This window comes from Sciurus carolinensis, chromosome 1 (assembly GCF_902686445.1).
Source record: "Sciurus carolinensis chromosome 1, mSciCar1.2, whole genome shotgun sequence".
NCBI lineage: Eukaryota > Metazoa > Chordata > Mammalia > Rodentia > Sciuridae > Sciurus > Sciurus carolinensis.
This window is the reverse complement of record NC_062213.1, coordinates 155,772,930-155,789,537: the sequence shown is the minus strand read 5'-3', so window position 1 is coordinate 155,789,537 and position 16,608 is coordinate 155,772,930. Positions and strand designations below refer to the sequence as shown.

Below are 16,608 nucleotides of genomic sequence, written 5' to 3'. Positions count from 1 at the left end.
ATGACAATTAATAAGAACTTGAAAACTTTCTTACTTTTGTCTTTATGCAGAGATAATTTAGGAAAAAATCTTATATTGGGGCATATATAATAATATCTGAAAATTATAAGTACCATGAAAAAAATAAAACAAGCGGTATGATGGAGTGTCATGGGTAGGTGCACTTATTTCTGCTATGGAGGTCAAAGAAAACTTCTTTTAGAGGCATAGTATTTAAACTGATGAAGAAGACATATCTGTGGAAAGATTCAGGGCAAAAGTACTCCAAGCAGGGACAACACATCTACAGAGTCCCTGAGATAGAATGAATTTAGCAATTTAAAGAACAAACGAGAAAGTCTTTGTGCTTAGAGTGAATGAAGTTCAGAAATAGTAGGGTGAAGTCAGACTTGTTTGGGTCCAGTGCATATCAGAGACCAGGGTTATAGAGTTTGGATTTTTTTCCAATCACAATGGAAGTTTTTGAATTATAGAATTGATATGATCAGATATATGTTTGTGTGTCTGAAGTTTACTCTATATTGTAGAGAATGAAGCTGTTAAGGAAATGAAGGATAGTTGGAAGAGTGGAAGGAGGAACCCAGACAAGAAGTTTTTGGGATAGGCCAGTTGTTTAGGGTTGTATCAATGGAGAAGTAAAGAATTGATGAGATTTGGACTTATTTGGAAAATGATGCTGGTTGGACTCTCTAGTGGATTGAGTTGTAGGATGTGAAAGATAAAGGTGGAACAAAGGATAATCATTAGACTTGAACCTGAGCATCCATGTGAAAGTAATAACAGTTACCGAGGGGGAAACTCAGGCTTAGATGTGTGTGCAGAAATCCAGAGCTCTGTTTGGGACCCTTTGTGCTTGAGAAATCTAAGAGATACTGAGTAGGCAGTTGGGTGTGTGAGTTGAAAGTTCTGGGGCGATCCATACTTGGGAATTGTTAGCATATGGGATTGTATGAGATCACCCATGTAGAGTTCAGGAAGAGAAAGACTTCTGGGTGATCTGGAAGAATGAAGGAGTAAAAGATTGTGTTGTCCTGGTAAAAAGTATTTCAAGTTGAGGGAGTGAGCAGCAGTGTGGAACATGGCTGAGAAGCAGAGTAAGGTGAATTGGTCATTTTCATTGGATTTAGTGAAGGATAGTGACCTGGATAAGAGCAGATTCAGCATGTTGATGGGGGTGTGTGTGACTAGAGTAGGTAGGTTACGGGTTGGCATGCAAAGTGGAGGGTTAAGCAACACCAATCCTGAGGAATGTTGCTCTAGAAGAAGCAGATAGGTGTGAGTAAATCTGAAAGTGGGCACATAGGGGATCCAGGAAAAATTTATTTTTATATTTGGATTTCTGTGCACATTAGTATATGGGTGAGAAATGTACAGTAGTTGTAATTTTATGATTTCGCTTTGTTTTAGGTCATGGAAACACAGTAAAATTCACCTATTGCTTCCAGACATTAGTGTTTAGTTATCCCTGCTTTAAAGCAACTTAAATTTATAATATGACCCATTAAATAAAACCTCATCAGTTTGACTACAGAAGAGGAAAACTATGTCTAGATTCCTAAAGATGTGGAATGTGAAAAATATCTTTTATTTTATGCCATTTTATTTACTGAAAATGAAATTCAAACCAGTTAATGTTTCAGTGTCATGATAATTTCTGTGTAATGAGTATTTCCCATTAATTATAAAAACCTTACAAATACAGGTATGCAAAGAAGAAAATGCATATTTATTTTCTACATTTTAACAATAGTCTGAGTTTTAATATATATTTGTACATATTCTTTTTATTTATTAACTTCAACAAATCAGGAATCCAGGTATAAATATCTGACAAACTTTTTAAACATAGTAACAATAAACATTTTCAATATTCTTCTGTAAGATCGACTGTATAGATTTCAATTATGGTATGAATGATAATTTATTTGAGCAATCCTTTATGAAAGATGCTTAGTTTCTACAAATATTTTAAAGTTTTTTTTTTTTTACTGTTTAAAACTACATACACACATATATAGACACACACATATAAGCACATAAATCAACAGGTACACACCCATAAACGTGTTCACATGCATTTGAATTCAGAAATACCTTATAAAACTCTGTTAAGCTAAGGAACTTCATCCCTATTTCTGGTGACAGCCAGGGTGGATGGTAGATTTATTGTGTGAGAATATCCATGCTATGGGTTATTTTAATAGGTATGTTTGTATCATTGTGATTCAGAATTAATAGATATGCAGAATTTTGTATAATTTATGCATTTTCCAAATAATGTTTTGCAAAGTGTTTTTTCCCCTTGTTATTCACTAAAACAAGCAAGGTGGGATTGGGGAAAGACTTCAAATAAATTTGAGAAATACTGTGTTAAAGTTTAGCAGCCTTTGTATAATAGGAAATCACATTTATCAAAATATTCTCATTCACCAATTTATAGTCTTTACCACTTAGGGGGAAGGAAATGAAGATATGGGATCACTATGATAAAGTACAAAGAATAAACCCAGTATTATAACTTTGTTTTGGTTCTGTAATTAGCCCTGAGTGAAGTTGCCTTTTAAGTGGTTGAAAGGCAGGATATGCTGAAAATTCATGTTGACTTCATTTTATTCAAATAATGGTCATCATAAAATTGCTTGACTTAAAAGTATTCTTTTTTTTTTTCTTAAGTGAAGCCTGATCCACCATTAGGTTTGCATATGGAAATCACAGATAACGGTGATTTAAAGGTTTCTTGGTACAGCTCAACATCAGTACCCTTCCCACTTCAGTATCAAGTGAAATATACAGAAAATTCTACAACAGTTATGAGAGAAGTAAGTGTATTTTAGTAAATAAAATGAAAACTTGAGCTGCTAAAGGCTAAAGACTTCCCCGAAGTCCCGTAGAAATTATCCTCTGCATGCTAAATATGCATGTTCCTTTTTTACATTTCATCCTTATTATTGCTTAATATATTTGTTTATACCTTATTGTATTAATTTTTACTGTGACGTGTATCAAATCCTTTATTCATCAAGTATTTATTGAGCATCTGTTTGGTGCTCGGAGCTGTTCTATGTGCATCAGGATACATGGGGATAGTAGAAAAGGGTAAGAGGAGCTTGAGGTGCTAGTGGGAAACAAAGGATGCATTAGTAAGTGGAGGTTGTACAGGCCACATTGAGAAGGTGACAGCATGGATTTGAAGGAGATGACCATATAAATGTCTGAAAGAATTGGGTTCTAAGCAGAGAGAGCAGCAATGCAGAAACCAGTGTGGCTGGGGGAGTGAGTGAAAAGGCCCCTGTAGTGGGGGACACTGTCAGAGACCTCTATTAGTGGGGGAAAGAAGGAGGAGCTCATGAATGGCTTCTTGGATCATGTGAATACTTTGGCCATTACCTCATGAAAATAAGTGTTATATAATTGAGATGTGAACAACAGTCTTTTTAGATCTGGGCAATTTTTTTTCAGGTTTTATTTTCCCAAAGAGCAGGGTGGCAATACTGTCACATATGGGAAAAAGCAGAGTTACGGCTTCTGTGGGTTTCTGCTTTCTCATCTGTAGAGATAATAGGATTTTAATCACGGGCAATCTGATATTGTTTCCTGCATTGCTGAGGCTTTTCATTATTTTTAGTCTGTGACCCCCACAGTCTTAAGAGGCCAGAGAGTTTAATAACTTTGGAGAACGTTATTGGAAAACTGAATTTATCCACCAAGCCATTCTTTTTTTCTTTCTTTCTTTTTTATTGTAAACAAATGGGATACATGTTGTTTCTCTGTTTGTACATGGCGTAAAGGCATACCATTTGTGTAATCATAAATTTACATAGGGTAATGTTGTTTGATTCATTCTGTTATTTTTTCCCTTCCCCCCACCCCTCCCACCCCTCTTTTCCCTCTATACAGTCCTTCCTTCCTCCATTCTTGCCCCCCTCCCTAACCCTAACTCTAACCCTAACACTAACCCCTCCCACCCCCCATTATGTGTCATCATCTGCTTATCAGCGAGATCATTCGTCCTTTGGTTTTTTGAGATTGCACCAAGCCATTCTTAACCAGAGATTTTTTAGTGCAGGAATTTGTCTCAGATGTTTTCCTCTGGTTTGTAAATCATAGTTTGCTTCATGCACTGTAGATTATCCTCAGACTCAGGTCCTTAAAAATTACTCATGCAACTGTCCTCTGGGAACAGCTCCCTCTCCACTCCTGCACACCATTTTCTGTCAGGTGTATTATAGATGGCAGCAGTGGCTTGATTTTAACTGCATTTCTGAAAATTCTAAAGATCATACATTCATATCATCCTTTAACAATACTTGATAATTGTCATGATTTTTTCAACCCAAGGGATATTTAAATTTATATTAAATAATATGCCAACATTTGTTAGTTGGTCACTGATTTCCATTTTAATCCCCCTGTGATCAGTTAACTATTCTGTAAGATTTTAATTCTTTGATGTTTGTTGAGTCTTCTCATGATAAGTTTTGGTAAAGGTTTCATATTAATTTGTTACTCTGATGTTTTAAAATAATGCTTAACAGGCTGATGAGATTGTCTCAGCTACATCCCTGCTAGTAGAAAGTGTCCTTCCTGGGTCCTCATATGAGGTTCAGGTGAGGGGCAAAAGACTGGATGGCCCCGGAATCTGGAGTGACTGGAGTACCCCTCGTGTCTTTATAACGCAAGGTAGGTATGGTGACAGCTTCATTGAGAGGGAGGTATACGTCCTGAATTTGCCTTTGGTACATTGTCAACGTGTTATGTTTTTATGACTCTAAAACAAAAGGGGGGTACAATATTTACTTTTAATTTAAATTTAGATTAATTTGTTAATTAAAACCTATGTTTATATGCTTCCGTAGGAGCATCTTGTTGAATTACTTTTTTAAAAAATTAAAAAAAAAAATTTTTAGTTGTAGATGGACATAATACCTTTATTTTATTTATTTTTATGTGGTGCTGAGGATTGAGCACAGTACTTCACACATACTAGGCAAGCACTCTACCACTGAGCTGCAACCCCAGCCCTGAATTACTTTTTAATAAAAGTTAATATAAAGTCCCAAATTAACAAATTCAGGACATCATTGCATTAGTTATTTTTAAATTTACATTTGAAAACAAAGTGTGTATATTTATATTTTTTTTGGGGGGGGGCAGGGTTCCAGGGATTGAACTCAGGGGCACTTGACCTCAGAGCCACATCCCCAGCTCTATTTTGTATTTTATTTAGAGACAGGATCTCACTGAGTTGCTTAGCACCTTGCTTTTGCTGAGGCTGGCTTTGAACTCGTGATCCTCCTGTCAGCCTCCTGAGCAGCTTGGATTATAGGCCTGTGCTATCATGCCTGGCCTAAGTGTATATATTTGATACAAATTTCAAATATTAAAATTTTGTTTTAATATTACATTCCACATAATAGATGAATTTTTATCACTCCAGATGCTTGGTTTTAGAGTTTTCAATATAAATTTTTTATTATTTTGATGCTTTATTTACTTATTTATTTCATGGTGTTGGGGATTGAACCCTGGATCTTGTGCATGCTTGGCAAGCATTCTACCACAACTGTATCCTCAGTCCCTGAAGTTATTTTTATTATCAGAAAAACTGCACTTTATTATAACTTCCTCATTAAGATGATGTGTATAGATATACAGTGGTTGTGTCATAGCCCTAGCCCTGCCACGTGCTAAGCTATGATTATAAGAAGACACTTACTGATCCTTGGGTTGTCTGATTTATTGGAAGGGACATTTTTTTCTTGTTCTGATTTACTCAGATTGATTATGGATATATGGATATAACAAGTACCATGTAAAATACTAAGCAAATATTCAAGCCATTAAATGCAAGAAATTTATTGATTACTTACTACTTAAAAAGCATTAGTCAAAAAGCAAATAGCATTGGTGGTTTGCTATAATGATGTAATCATATGGTGGGGTGTACTGAATCTTGAATAAAATATATAACCAGGTTCAGATTTCCCTGTTGAAAAATAACCATTTGACAGGTATGAGGTGCTTCCTGTATTTCAGGCAAGTATGCAGTTAATGAAAGATTGACTGTTCCTAATCAAGGAATTCCCATGAATTCTTTTGAGTTTATTATGTATATGAACTAAAAAGAATTCATGGGAATTCCTTGATTATTATATATATGCTTACATATATATATGCTTACATGTACACATAAATATAAATGTATTTATATGTAAAATAGGTACTTTTTTCTGTTTTATAGATGAGATTGAGATTTGGAGAAGTTAAGTAACTTGTAAAAAAGTTCAGTTAGTAGTAGGACTTGCTTTCTGAGTGCAAAGTCCATGTTTGCAAACATTATCATAAGGCAGATGAGTGCACCATCTGTAATTATAATTCTGCAAGATTTCCAGTGACACCAAAAATCGATACTCAGACTTAGCAGTAAACTTAATTTTGTAGAGCATCATTTCCTGGGAAATAAGTTTTAGAGTTGCATGGGATTTTTTTGTTTGTTTCTTTGCTGAATTGTCTTTGCAGCAGTGTCTGATTTCATAGCAGTTAACCTCACTTGAGCTTTGTTCTCTGAATGGTGTGCAGTATCAGAATAGATTTCTCCAAACTTGGGAAACAAGTGACATGCCTGTGAAGCCTGAGAGCCCTGTCGGCCGAAGTCATGCTCAGTCATGCCTCATTGTGCCTGTCATCTCACTCTCTGGCTTCTGCCAGTCATTTCTTGCTACTGAGTTTTTTTTTCCTGTTTCTGTTTGACCATAGACATATAAAATACAAGTGTCTTGTGTGGATTGTTAATAAAAAGATAGCAAAGTTTAGTGTGCTCTTACAGGTTAGAGAAAATTTATTCAATAAAAACCAATGAAGTTTTTTGTTTTGTTTTTAGCAGTAATCCAGATCTACATGAAAATAGTTACTCATATTCTATCTGCAGAATATATCTTATCTTAAATTGTGCAATTGAAATATACTGATATATATTTGTAATATGCTATGGTGGAAATAATTTCTTCCCATGTAAAAGATCATCTACTTTTATCCTGTTCCTCATTAAAAATAATAGACAAACTAAATTTCTGATAATAGAGGACTGAAAAAATAGTATGGAATAATATATAGGCATTACAAAATCACATTTTAGAAAATGACTGGTTCTCCTTGTTTTCAGTTACAGGATGTGGCATTAAATAGCCCAGACTATTTCAAATCAGTATCTACAGGTCTCCCTGCTTCATATATTGGTACAACATTCATACTACATTTTCTAATTTTCTTTTTACCATATTTCTCTACCTGTTTATTTGGAATTTTCATATATCCAAATGAGAATAGCAAACAACTTTTTTTTTTCCTTTAGGATTTTGTCTCAGTGATTTGTTCATACTGGGTTTCACTAATTCTTAAAGCAGATTCTGATGGAAAATATGTCATTGTGGAATTAGACTTTATTTCATTCCAATTTTCTGCCTGTCAGCAAGTGACCCTTACTGACTAAAACATATTTTGCACTGAATAAGCTTCTGTGTTTAGAAGACAGCAGAGACATTCCTGGCAGCTTGATTCACTTGAAGCCAGAGTTCTTGAGACATTGAATAACTGCCAAGGACAGGCAACAGTTTTCTTCCAGGTCTTAGAATCCTGGCTTTATTTTTGTCAGTGTACTCTTGGAATGTGTTGTGAATCTTTTTTTACAGGATGTAAATTGCTTCCATGATGTTTTCTATCTTTATCTGATCGCCTCTCTTTCTTTTCTTTCATTACAGATGTCATATACTTTCCCCCTAAAATTTTGACAAGTGTTGGGTCTAATGTTTCTTTTCACTGCATTTATAAAAATGAAAACAAGATCGTTTCCTCAAAAAAGATTGTTTGGTGGATGAATTTGGCTGAGAAAATTCCTCAAAGCCAGTATCATGTTGTGAGTGACCATGTTAGCAAAGTCACTTTTCCCAACTTGAAAGCAACCAAACCCCGCGGGAAGTTTACCTACGATGCAGTGTACTGCTGCAACGAACACGAATGCCACCATCGCTATGCCGAATTATATGTGATCGGTAAGAATTCCGAGGTTTTGTTCATTTAGTTCCACAAGACACATTTTCATTATGGACCCTATATCAGTGGCCTATTAAAGATGTAAGGACAAATTTTTTTCATTGAAAGTTCTGGGTGTTTTTTGCTTTATATTAATATTTTAATGTGTTTTAAATAGATGTCAATATCAATATATCATGTGAAACTGATGGGTACTTAACTAAAATGACTTGCAGATGGCCAGCCAATACAGTCCAGTCACTTGTGGGAAGCACTCTGCACTTGAGGTATCACAGGTATGTGTTATTTTTGCTGCTTTATTTTTGGTATTTCTGGTATTGATGAAAATATTCCATAGAAATACCATGGATAGGGACTGGAGTTGTGGTTCAGTGGTAGAGCGCTTGTTTACCATGTGTAAGTCACTGGGTTCAATCCTCAGCACCACATAAAAATAATTAAATAAAATAAAGGTATTGTGTCCATTGACAACTAAAAGTTAAAAAAAAAAAAGAAGAAGAAAAACATACCACTGCTAATAGTACTCTTGTAGATTATTTTCTTGAAAGCAGAAGGTAGAATATAATTAGTGGGGAAAATTTTGAGCGATTAAATAAATTGATGATTCTTGAAAAGCATTCACATCTGAGGTTTAAAATTTGCATTGTTTTTATTTCAGATCTTATCTGACAACAGTTTTCTTCTTTTTCCTTTCCGTGTTTTTTATTGCTGTGTTATAGTTGCTTAAAACCAGTGTTCTACAATTGCATTTTGACTCTTGAATGATATACAAGAAAAATCAGTTTATATACATTTTAATTTGACTTAGAAAATTGACTAGAGTAGAAGAATGTGAAGGATTAAAAAAGTTTTAACATCATTTGGCTAAAGATTAATATTTTGGAAAAAAGAGGCAGGCAAAAAATTCAAAGAGACAATAGGAATGTTTTTTAGAACTGGGTGATGTTTTAGGAAATATTTTAATGAAGAGTAAAATGCTCTAATAAGGATAAATTTGGGCCTGTTTATTTTTACCTTTGTTTAAGTACAATTTAAGAAATCAAATTGTTAAGGAAACATTATGATAATTTCTGTAATCTTAAATGCATTGTGTAGACCACCCCTTGTATCACTGGGCATATTTCAATCCAAAAACCTAATTGATTCTGAGTTATTGGTAGCATATAGCCATTGATAGTTGTGATGGGGACTTTGATGTCAGTTCCTTTGTTTGCTCATGAGGATGAGGAGGTATAAACGTGAGATTCTTGATCCATACCCACACAAAGATTGCATGAGGGATCCTCATGGCTGCTAATATCAGAAGCCGGTTGCTATTTCAATCACAGTACCCAGTTTGACACCATAGAAGATATTCATTAAGAAACTTCTAGTCCCATCCTGCTAGAAAACGAAGTAATTAGAGAATTTCATTTGCCATGGTGAAAAAATCATATGCCTCTGGAAAAATAAAAAGAATGGACCGAAAAAAAAGTTTAAGACATATTCTCATAGTATTCCCCTTGTCTCTACAAAGCATTTTATCCAAAATGATATCACCTTTTATAAGAAGTTAGATCCAGTGTCATTTAAAAAGTACTCCAGAGTAGTTTTAAAATATGTGCACTGTTCTTAAATACTATGCCCCAATTTGTTCATTTGTATTGAAGACTGAACATGTATAACATGCTCACTTGTTCTTAGAATCTAAAATTTCTGCTTGAAAAATGAATCCCCTTTCTCAAATATTGTGATCTGAATTCTGTTCCTAGTTGCTATGAGTCTGTTCTTATGTAGTGTCAAAAAAAGTGACTATTTCTACATTTCTCAGTTGTGAAAACAGTTGCCTTTATCCTACCTGGTATGAGTTTTTTAAGTCAATATAATATTCATGGCATGTCACTTTACTTTTATAATCTCTTTTTACATTTACATTCTCGGCATGGTGTTGTCACATTAAAAGAGATGTTAGGAAGATTGTGATATAAGCCTCATACCTCATTGACCTCAGGAACTTTTGTAGAATAACCATGATACTAGCTGCACATTCTTGGGTGAGTTCCTTAACCTCCCCAAGCCTAAACTTCCTATAGGACCTATGGGATTTCTGTGACAAATGGTGACATATTTCATTTACTTACAGTTAAATGATATAACTTCTCCTAGACAACATTCAGTAAATGATTGTTCTGTCAGGATGACAATGATGCTAACCACTTGACTTCAAGTGGACATTGCTGTGCTTCTACACTGTTCTTACGTTTTACCCACAGATGGCTGGCCTCTCATCGCTCGTTTCATTTGTTCCCTCTTATCATTACTTACTTCAACACACACATACATAACATACCTTCATTTTGGTGATGTTCAGGAAATAAAAAAGCATTACAAAAATGGGAAATGAGAGAAGATTGTGGATTAGATTTTTTCCTACTTCCTCACTCCCACTCCTATGGAAAGAGGAGCTGCTACTTTAGCATTTAAACATCCTATTCAGAGCAAGTAGTGGACAGAGGAACTATTTGCACATAAAAGGAGAAATGTTTTGTATGTTTAGAGGTGAAATGTGGTTGGTTGGAAATCAAAATTTATTTTTCTTTTATTTTTTATTATAGTAGAAAATGAATAATCTACTTGGCTTTATAATTCATATGTGTGTCAGGAATTGGCATTATTTTAATTAAATTAAATTAATTTGAACTTGAAAATATTAGGGACTATCAGTTAAGCTGTAATTTGCCATCAGCTATATTCTCCGTTTGTGGAGGAATTTATTCCCCTCTTTAATGTGTAAGGATTTTGCCTTTTTCCCATCCCAAAAGTGTCCCCATTACTACTTTTGATCTATACTTCTAAAATTATATCACTAATGTACTGTCTGTGGAAAAATATAAGATTAAAATATAGTTGGGAATTCAAGAATACTTTTCTAATAAGAACATTTATATTTAGATAAAAGATTTATTTGTAGACAGCAAACTGTTTCTTAAATAAGTCAGACTTCTCAAGTATCTTCTTATTGGTTTTATCAGTGTTACATATTAATTGACTATTTTTGTATATTTTAAGGAGCAGCCTTTATTGTTCTGATATTCCATCTATTCATCCCATATCTGAACCCAAGGATTGCCGCTTGCAGAGGGATGGCTTTTATGAGTGCATTTTCCAGCCAATCTTTCTATTATCTGGCTATACAATGTGGATTAGGATCAATCACTCTTTAGGTTCACTGGACTCAACACCAACATGTGTCCTTCCTGACTCTGTAGGTATGTCAATCACTTTTTCCCCCTTTTTGTAGTACTAGGAATTGAATGTCCACTTCTGTTTCCATTTTTACTAGCAGATTTAGTTGTAGATTGATTCAGGATTAATGTCTTTTGCTATTTTCTGATTCCACTGGAGTTTGAAAAAAAAGTTCTGTTTATAATGGAATTAAGATGATCAGCCTTAGAAAGTGATACATTTTAAAATTTATTTCATATTATTTGTAGCATTCAGCAATTGAAATATTTTCAGCACATGATGAATTATTTGGGTCACCGTGAATGAAATTTAGTAATATTTTTCTAAATAATGCACTGATTTATGTTTTTCTCCTAGTGTAGTTATGAAAACATCAATACTTTTAATGTGAAAATTTAATTTGGATATTCTGAGGGTCTTTGTCATCTGAGTACTCATAACCCAAGACTTTTAATTTGTGAATCTGTTGTAAAAGCATTCAAAATATCTATAGTGAAGTGCCTAAAACAGACATGACGGCATTCATCATGATATTAAAACATTCTTTTCAAAAGGTGTTTTGACTTCAGAGGATTTACAGTCCTTCGAAAATCGGAGCTACCCCTCCAATACCATTGTGAAATCTTTGGGCAATGGCCCATTTATGACTTTGCAACAGAAGTGACGAATATCTTTGAATTAAAACCTACATATTGTTAATTGTAGGATGAACTTGTTTTAATTACTGGATTTCTTTTTCAATATTAAGTCTCAATCAATTGATTCTTTCCCTCATTATAAAATTCCTTTGTAAGTATTTTAACTGCACATGGCACTTTTCTGGTACTGAATACCTTAGGACGACAGCAAGGAACTCTCTTATCCCACCAATGCACATTATCTCTTAATCTTCCTACACAGAATGTCTACATTAACCTTTGTTATGATTTGAATTACTTAATGGTTTTTCTGGTTGTTGTTGGTAGAGTGGCTGGGTTCTTTCCATTAGCCCATTGGCTTTCCTCTCAGTACTTAACTCTGTACTTAGAATTTCTAGAATCTGTTTGGCATACTGCCTAAATCTATGCCCTCTACGTGGACTCTTCCACTCTTAGTGCAGATATTCAGGACATGGCTGTAAATGGAATTGGCCTTGTAAAGTTGATCATTGGAGTCATGACAGAGGAGCTCTAGGAGCTCCCAGTTATACTTTGGCTTCTAGTTTAAAATAAATCACATTTCCTTTTTTTTTTTTCCAGTAAAAGTATTTTTTATTTAGATTTTTTTAAATTTTAAAAATTTGTCCTAATTAGATGTACATGACAATAGAATGCATTTATACATTTTGATAGATCATACATAAATGGAGTATAATTTCTCATTTTTTGGATTGTACATATTATAGGATCACATCAGTCATTCAGTTATATATGTACATGAGGTAATAATGTCTGTTTCACTCTACTATCCGTCCTACCCCCATACACCTTCCCCTCCCTTCACTCCCCTCTACTTAATGTAAAGTAACTCTATTCTTCCCTGGCCACTACCCCCCCACACCTTATTGTGAATTAACATCTGCATATCAGAGAAAACATTCAGCCTTTGGTTTTTTGGGTTTGGCTTATTTCGCTTACCATAATATTCTCTAACTCTACCCATTTATCAGCAAGTGCCATAATTTCATTCTTTAAAGCTGAGTAGTATTCCATTGTGTGTGTGTGTGGGGGGGGGTGTGTGTGTGTGTTCATTTTCCTTATCCATTTATCTGTTGAAGGGCACCTAGGTTGGTTCTATAGTTTATCTATTGTGAGTTGAGCTGCTGTAAAGGTTGATGTGACTGTGTCACTATAGTATTCTGATTTTAAATTCTTTGGGTATAGGCCAAATGGTGGTTCCATTTCAAGAATGGAATTTCTGAGGAATCTCGATACCACTTTCTATAATGGTTGCACCAATTTGCATTCCTACCAGCAATGTATGAGTGTACCTTTTTCCCAACATCCTTGCCAAAATTTATTGTTGCGTGTATTCTTGATAAATGCCATTCTGATTGGAGTGAGGTGAAATCTTAAGAGTAGTTTTGATTTTCATCTCTCTAATCGATAGAGATGTTGAACATTTTTTCATATGTTTGTTGATCAGTTGTATATCTTCTGTGAAGTGTCTGTTCAGTTCCTTAGCCCACTTATTGATTGAGTTATTTGTTTTTTTGGTGTTAAGTTTTTTATATATCCTAGAGATTAATGCTTTATCTGAGATGCATGTGGCAAAGATTTTCTCCCAATCTGTAGGCTCTCTCTTCACATTATTATTTCTTTTGCTGAAAGGAAGCTTTTTAGTTTGAGTCCATCCCATTTATTGATTTTTTATTTAACTTCTTGTGCTTTAGGGGTGTTGTTAAAGAAGTCAGATCATAGGCCAACATGACGAAGATTTGGGACTACTTTTGCTTCTAGTAGTCACAGGTTCTCTGTTCTAGAGCCAAAGTCTTTGATCCACTTTTCATGCAGTGTGAGAGATAAAGGTTTAATTTAATTTTGTTACACATGACTTTCCATTTTCCCCATCTCCATTTGTTCAATAGGCTATCTTTTCTCCAGTGAATGTTTTTGGCATCTTTGTCTAATATGAGATAACTGTATTTATATGGGTTTCTCTCTGTGTCTTCTATTCTCTACCATTGGTCTACAGGTCTGCTTTGGTGCCAATACCATGCAGTTTTTATTACTATAGCTCTGCAGTATAGTTTGAGGTTTGGGATTGTGATGCCTTCTGCTTTACCTTTCTGGCTAAGGATTACTTTGGCTATTACTTTGGTCTCTTACTTTTCCAAATGAACTTCATGATTGCCTTTTCTGTTTCTATGAAGAATGTCATTGGAATTTTAATAGGAATTGCATTAAATTTGTACAACACTTTTGGTAGTATGGCCATTTTGACAATATTAATTCTGCCTCTCCAGGAGCACAGGAAGTCTTTCCATCTTCTAAGGTCTTCAATTTCTTTCTTTAGTGTTCCATAGTTTTCACTGTAGAGGTCTTTCACTTCTTTTGTTAGATTGAGTTCCGGGTGTGTTTTATTTATTTATTTATTTTTTGAAGCTCCTGTGAATGGGGTAGTTTTCCTAACTTCTCTTTCAGTGGATTCATCACTGATGTATAGGAATGCATTTGATTTATGGGTATTGATCTTATATCCTGCTACTATGCTGAATTCATTTATTAGTTTTTTGGTAGAAGTTTTTTGGATCTTCTAAATATAGAACCATGTCATCTGCAAAGAGTGATAGTTTGAGGTCTTCTTTACCTATTCGAATACCTTTAATTTCTTTCTTCTAATTACTCTGACTAGAGTTTCAAGGACAAATGTTGAATGAAAGTGGAGATAGAGGGCATCCTTGTCCCAGTTTTTAGAGGGAATATTTTCAGTTTTTCTCTGTTTAGAAGTATGTTGATCTTGGGTTTAGCATATATAGCTTTTATGATGTTGAGGTATATTCCTACTATCCCTAGTTTTTGTAGTGTTTTGAACAAGATGTGGTGCTGTAATTCATCAAATGCTTCTTCTGCATCTACTGAGATGATCATATATTTCTCGTTTTTAAGTCTTTTGATATGATGAATTACATTTTTTGATTTCTTTTTTTTTTTTTTAAATTTTTTTACATTTACATAGGGTAATGATGTTTATTTTATTTTTCCCCTCCCCCCACCCCTCCCACCCCTCTTTTCCCTCTACACAGTCCTTCTTTCCTTCATTCTTGCCGCTGTCCTTAGCCTAACTCTAAACCTAACCCTAAACCTAATGCTAGCCCCTCCCACCCCCCATTATATGTCCTCATCCGCTTATCAGCGAGATCATTCGACCTTTAGTTTTTTGAGATTGGCTTATCTCACTTAGCATGATATTCTCCAATTTCGACCATTTGCCTACAAATGCCATAATTTTATCATTCTTCATTGTGGAGTAATATTCCATTGTATATATATGCCACAGTTTCTTTATCCATTCATCAACTGAAGGGCATCTAGGTTGGTTCCACAATCTGGCTATGGTGAATTGAGCAGCAATGAACATTGATGTGGCTGTATCTCTGTAGTATGCTGATTTTAAGTCCTTTGGGTATAGGCCAAGGAGTGGGATAGCTGGGTCAAATGGTGTTTCCATTCCAAGCTTTCTGAGGAATCTCCATACTGCTTTCCAGAGTGGCTGCACTAATTTGCAACCCCACCAGCAATGTATGAGTGTTCCTTTTCACCACATCCTCGCCAACACCTATTGTTGCTTGTATTCTTGATAATCGCCATTCTAATTGGGGTGAGATGAAATCTTAGGGTAGTTTTGATTTGCATTTCCCTTATTACTAGGGATGTTGAACATTTTTTCATATATCTGTTGATTACTTGTACATCTTCTTCTGTGAAGTGTCTGTTCATTTCCTTAGCCCATTTGTTGATTGGATTATTTGTATTCTTGGTGTAGAGTTTTTTGAGTTCTTTATAGATTCTGGAAATTAGCGCTCTATCTGAGGTATGGTTGGCAAAGATATTCTCCCACTCTGTAGGCTCTCTCTTCACATTGCTGATAGTTTCCTTTGCTGAGAGAAAGCTTTTAAGTTTGAATCTATCCCAGTTGTTGATTCTTGCTTTTATTTCTTGTGCTATGGGTGTCCTGTTAAGGAAATCTGATCCTGAGCCAACAAGTTGAAGATTTGGACCTACTTTTTCTTCTATAAGATGCAGGGTCTCTGGTCTGATTCCGAGGTCCTTGATCCATTTTGAGTTGAGTTTTGTGTAGGGTGAGAGATAGGGGTTTAATTTCATTCTATTGCATATGGATTTCCAGTTTTCCCAGCACCATTTGTTGAAGAGGCTATCTTTTCTCCATTGCATATTGTTGGACCCTTGGTCTAGTATGAGAAAATTGTATTTATTTGGGTTTGTGTCCATGTCCTCTATTCTGTACCATTGATCTACCTGTCTATTTTGGTACCAATACCATGCCGTTTTGTTACTATTGCTTTGTAGTAGAGTTGAAGATCTGGTATTGCGATACCCCCTGCTTCGCTCTTGCTACTGAGGATTGCTTTAGCTATTCTAGGTTTTTTATTCTTCCAGATGAATTTCATAATTGCTTGCTCTATTTCTGCAAGGTACATCATTGGGATTTTAATTGGAATTGCATTGAATCTGTATAGCACTTTAGGTAGTATAGCCATTTTGACGATATTAATTCTGCCTATCCAGGAACATGGGAGATCTTTCCATCTTCTAAGGTTTTCTTGAATTTCTTTCTTTAGTGTTCTGTAGTTCTCATTGTAGAGGTCTTTCACCTCTTTTGTGAGATTGATTC

At 34.9% G+C, this 16,608-nt stretch overlaps 1 protein-coding gene across 6 annotated transcripts in view; it reads left to right on the top strand.

The window, feature by feature from the left end:
- Lepr (leptin receptor) overlaps window positions 1-16,608 on the top strand; it is a 120,469-nt gene that overhangs the window by 62,144 nt on the left and 41,717 nt on the right. For all 6 annotated transcript variants that reach the window (XM_047518996.1, XM_047519004.1, XM_047518984.1 and 3 more), the window contains 5 exons: window positions 2,674-2,819; window positions 4,536-4,680; window positions 7,758-8,048; window positions 8,207-8,324; window positions 11,098-11,297. In XM_047518996.1, coding sequence (XP_047374952.1) covers window positions 2,674-2,819; window positions 4,536-4,680; window positions 7,758-8,048; window positions 8,207-8,324; window positions 11,098-11,297 — 900 coding nt within the window. The remainder of the gene's footprint in view (window positions 1-2,673; window positions 2,820-4,535; window positions 4,681-7,757; window positions 8,049-8,206; window positions 8,325-11,097; window positions 11,298-16,608) is intronic.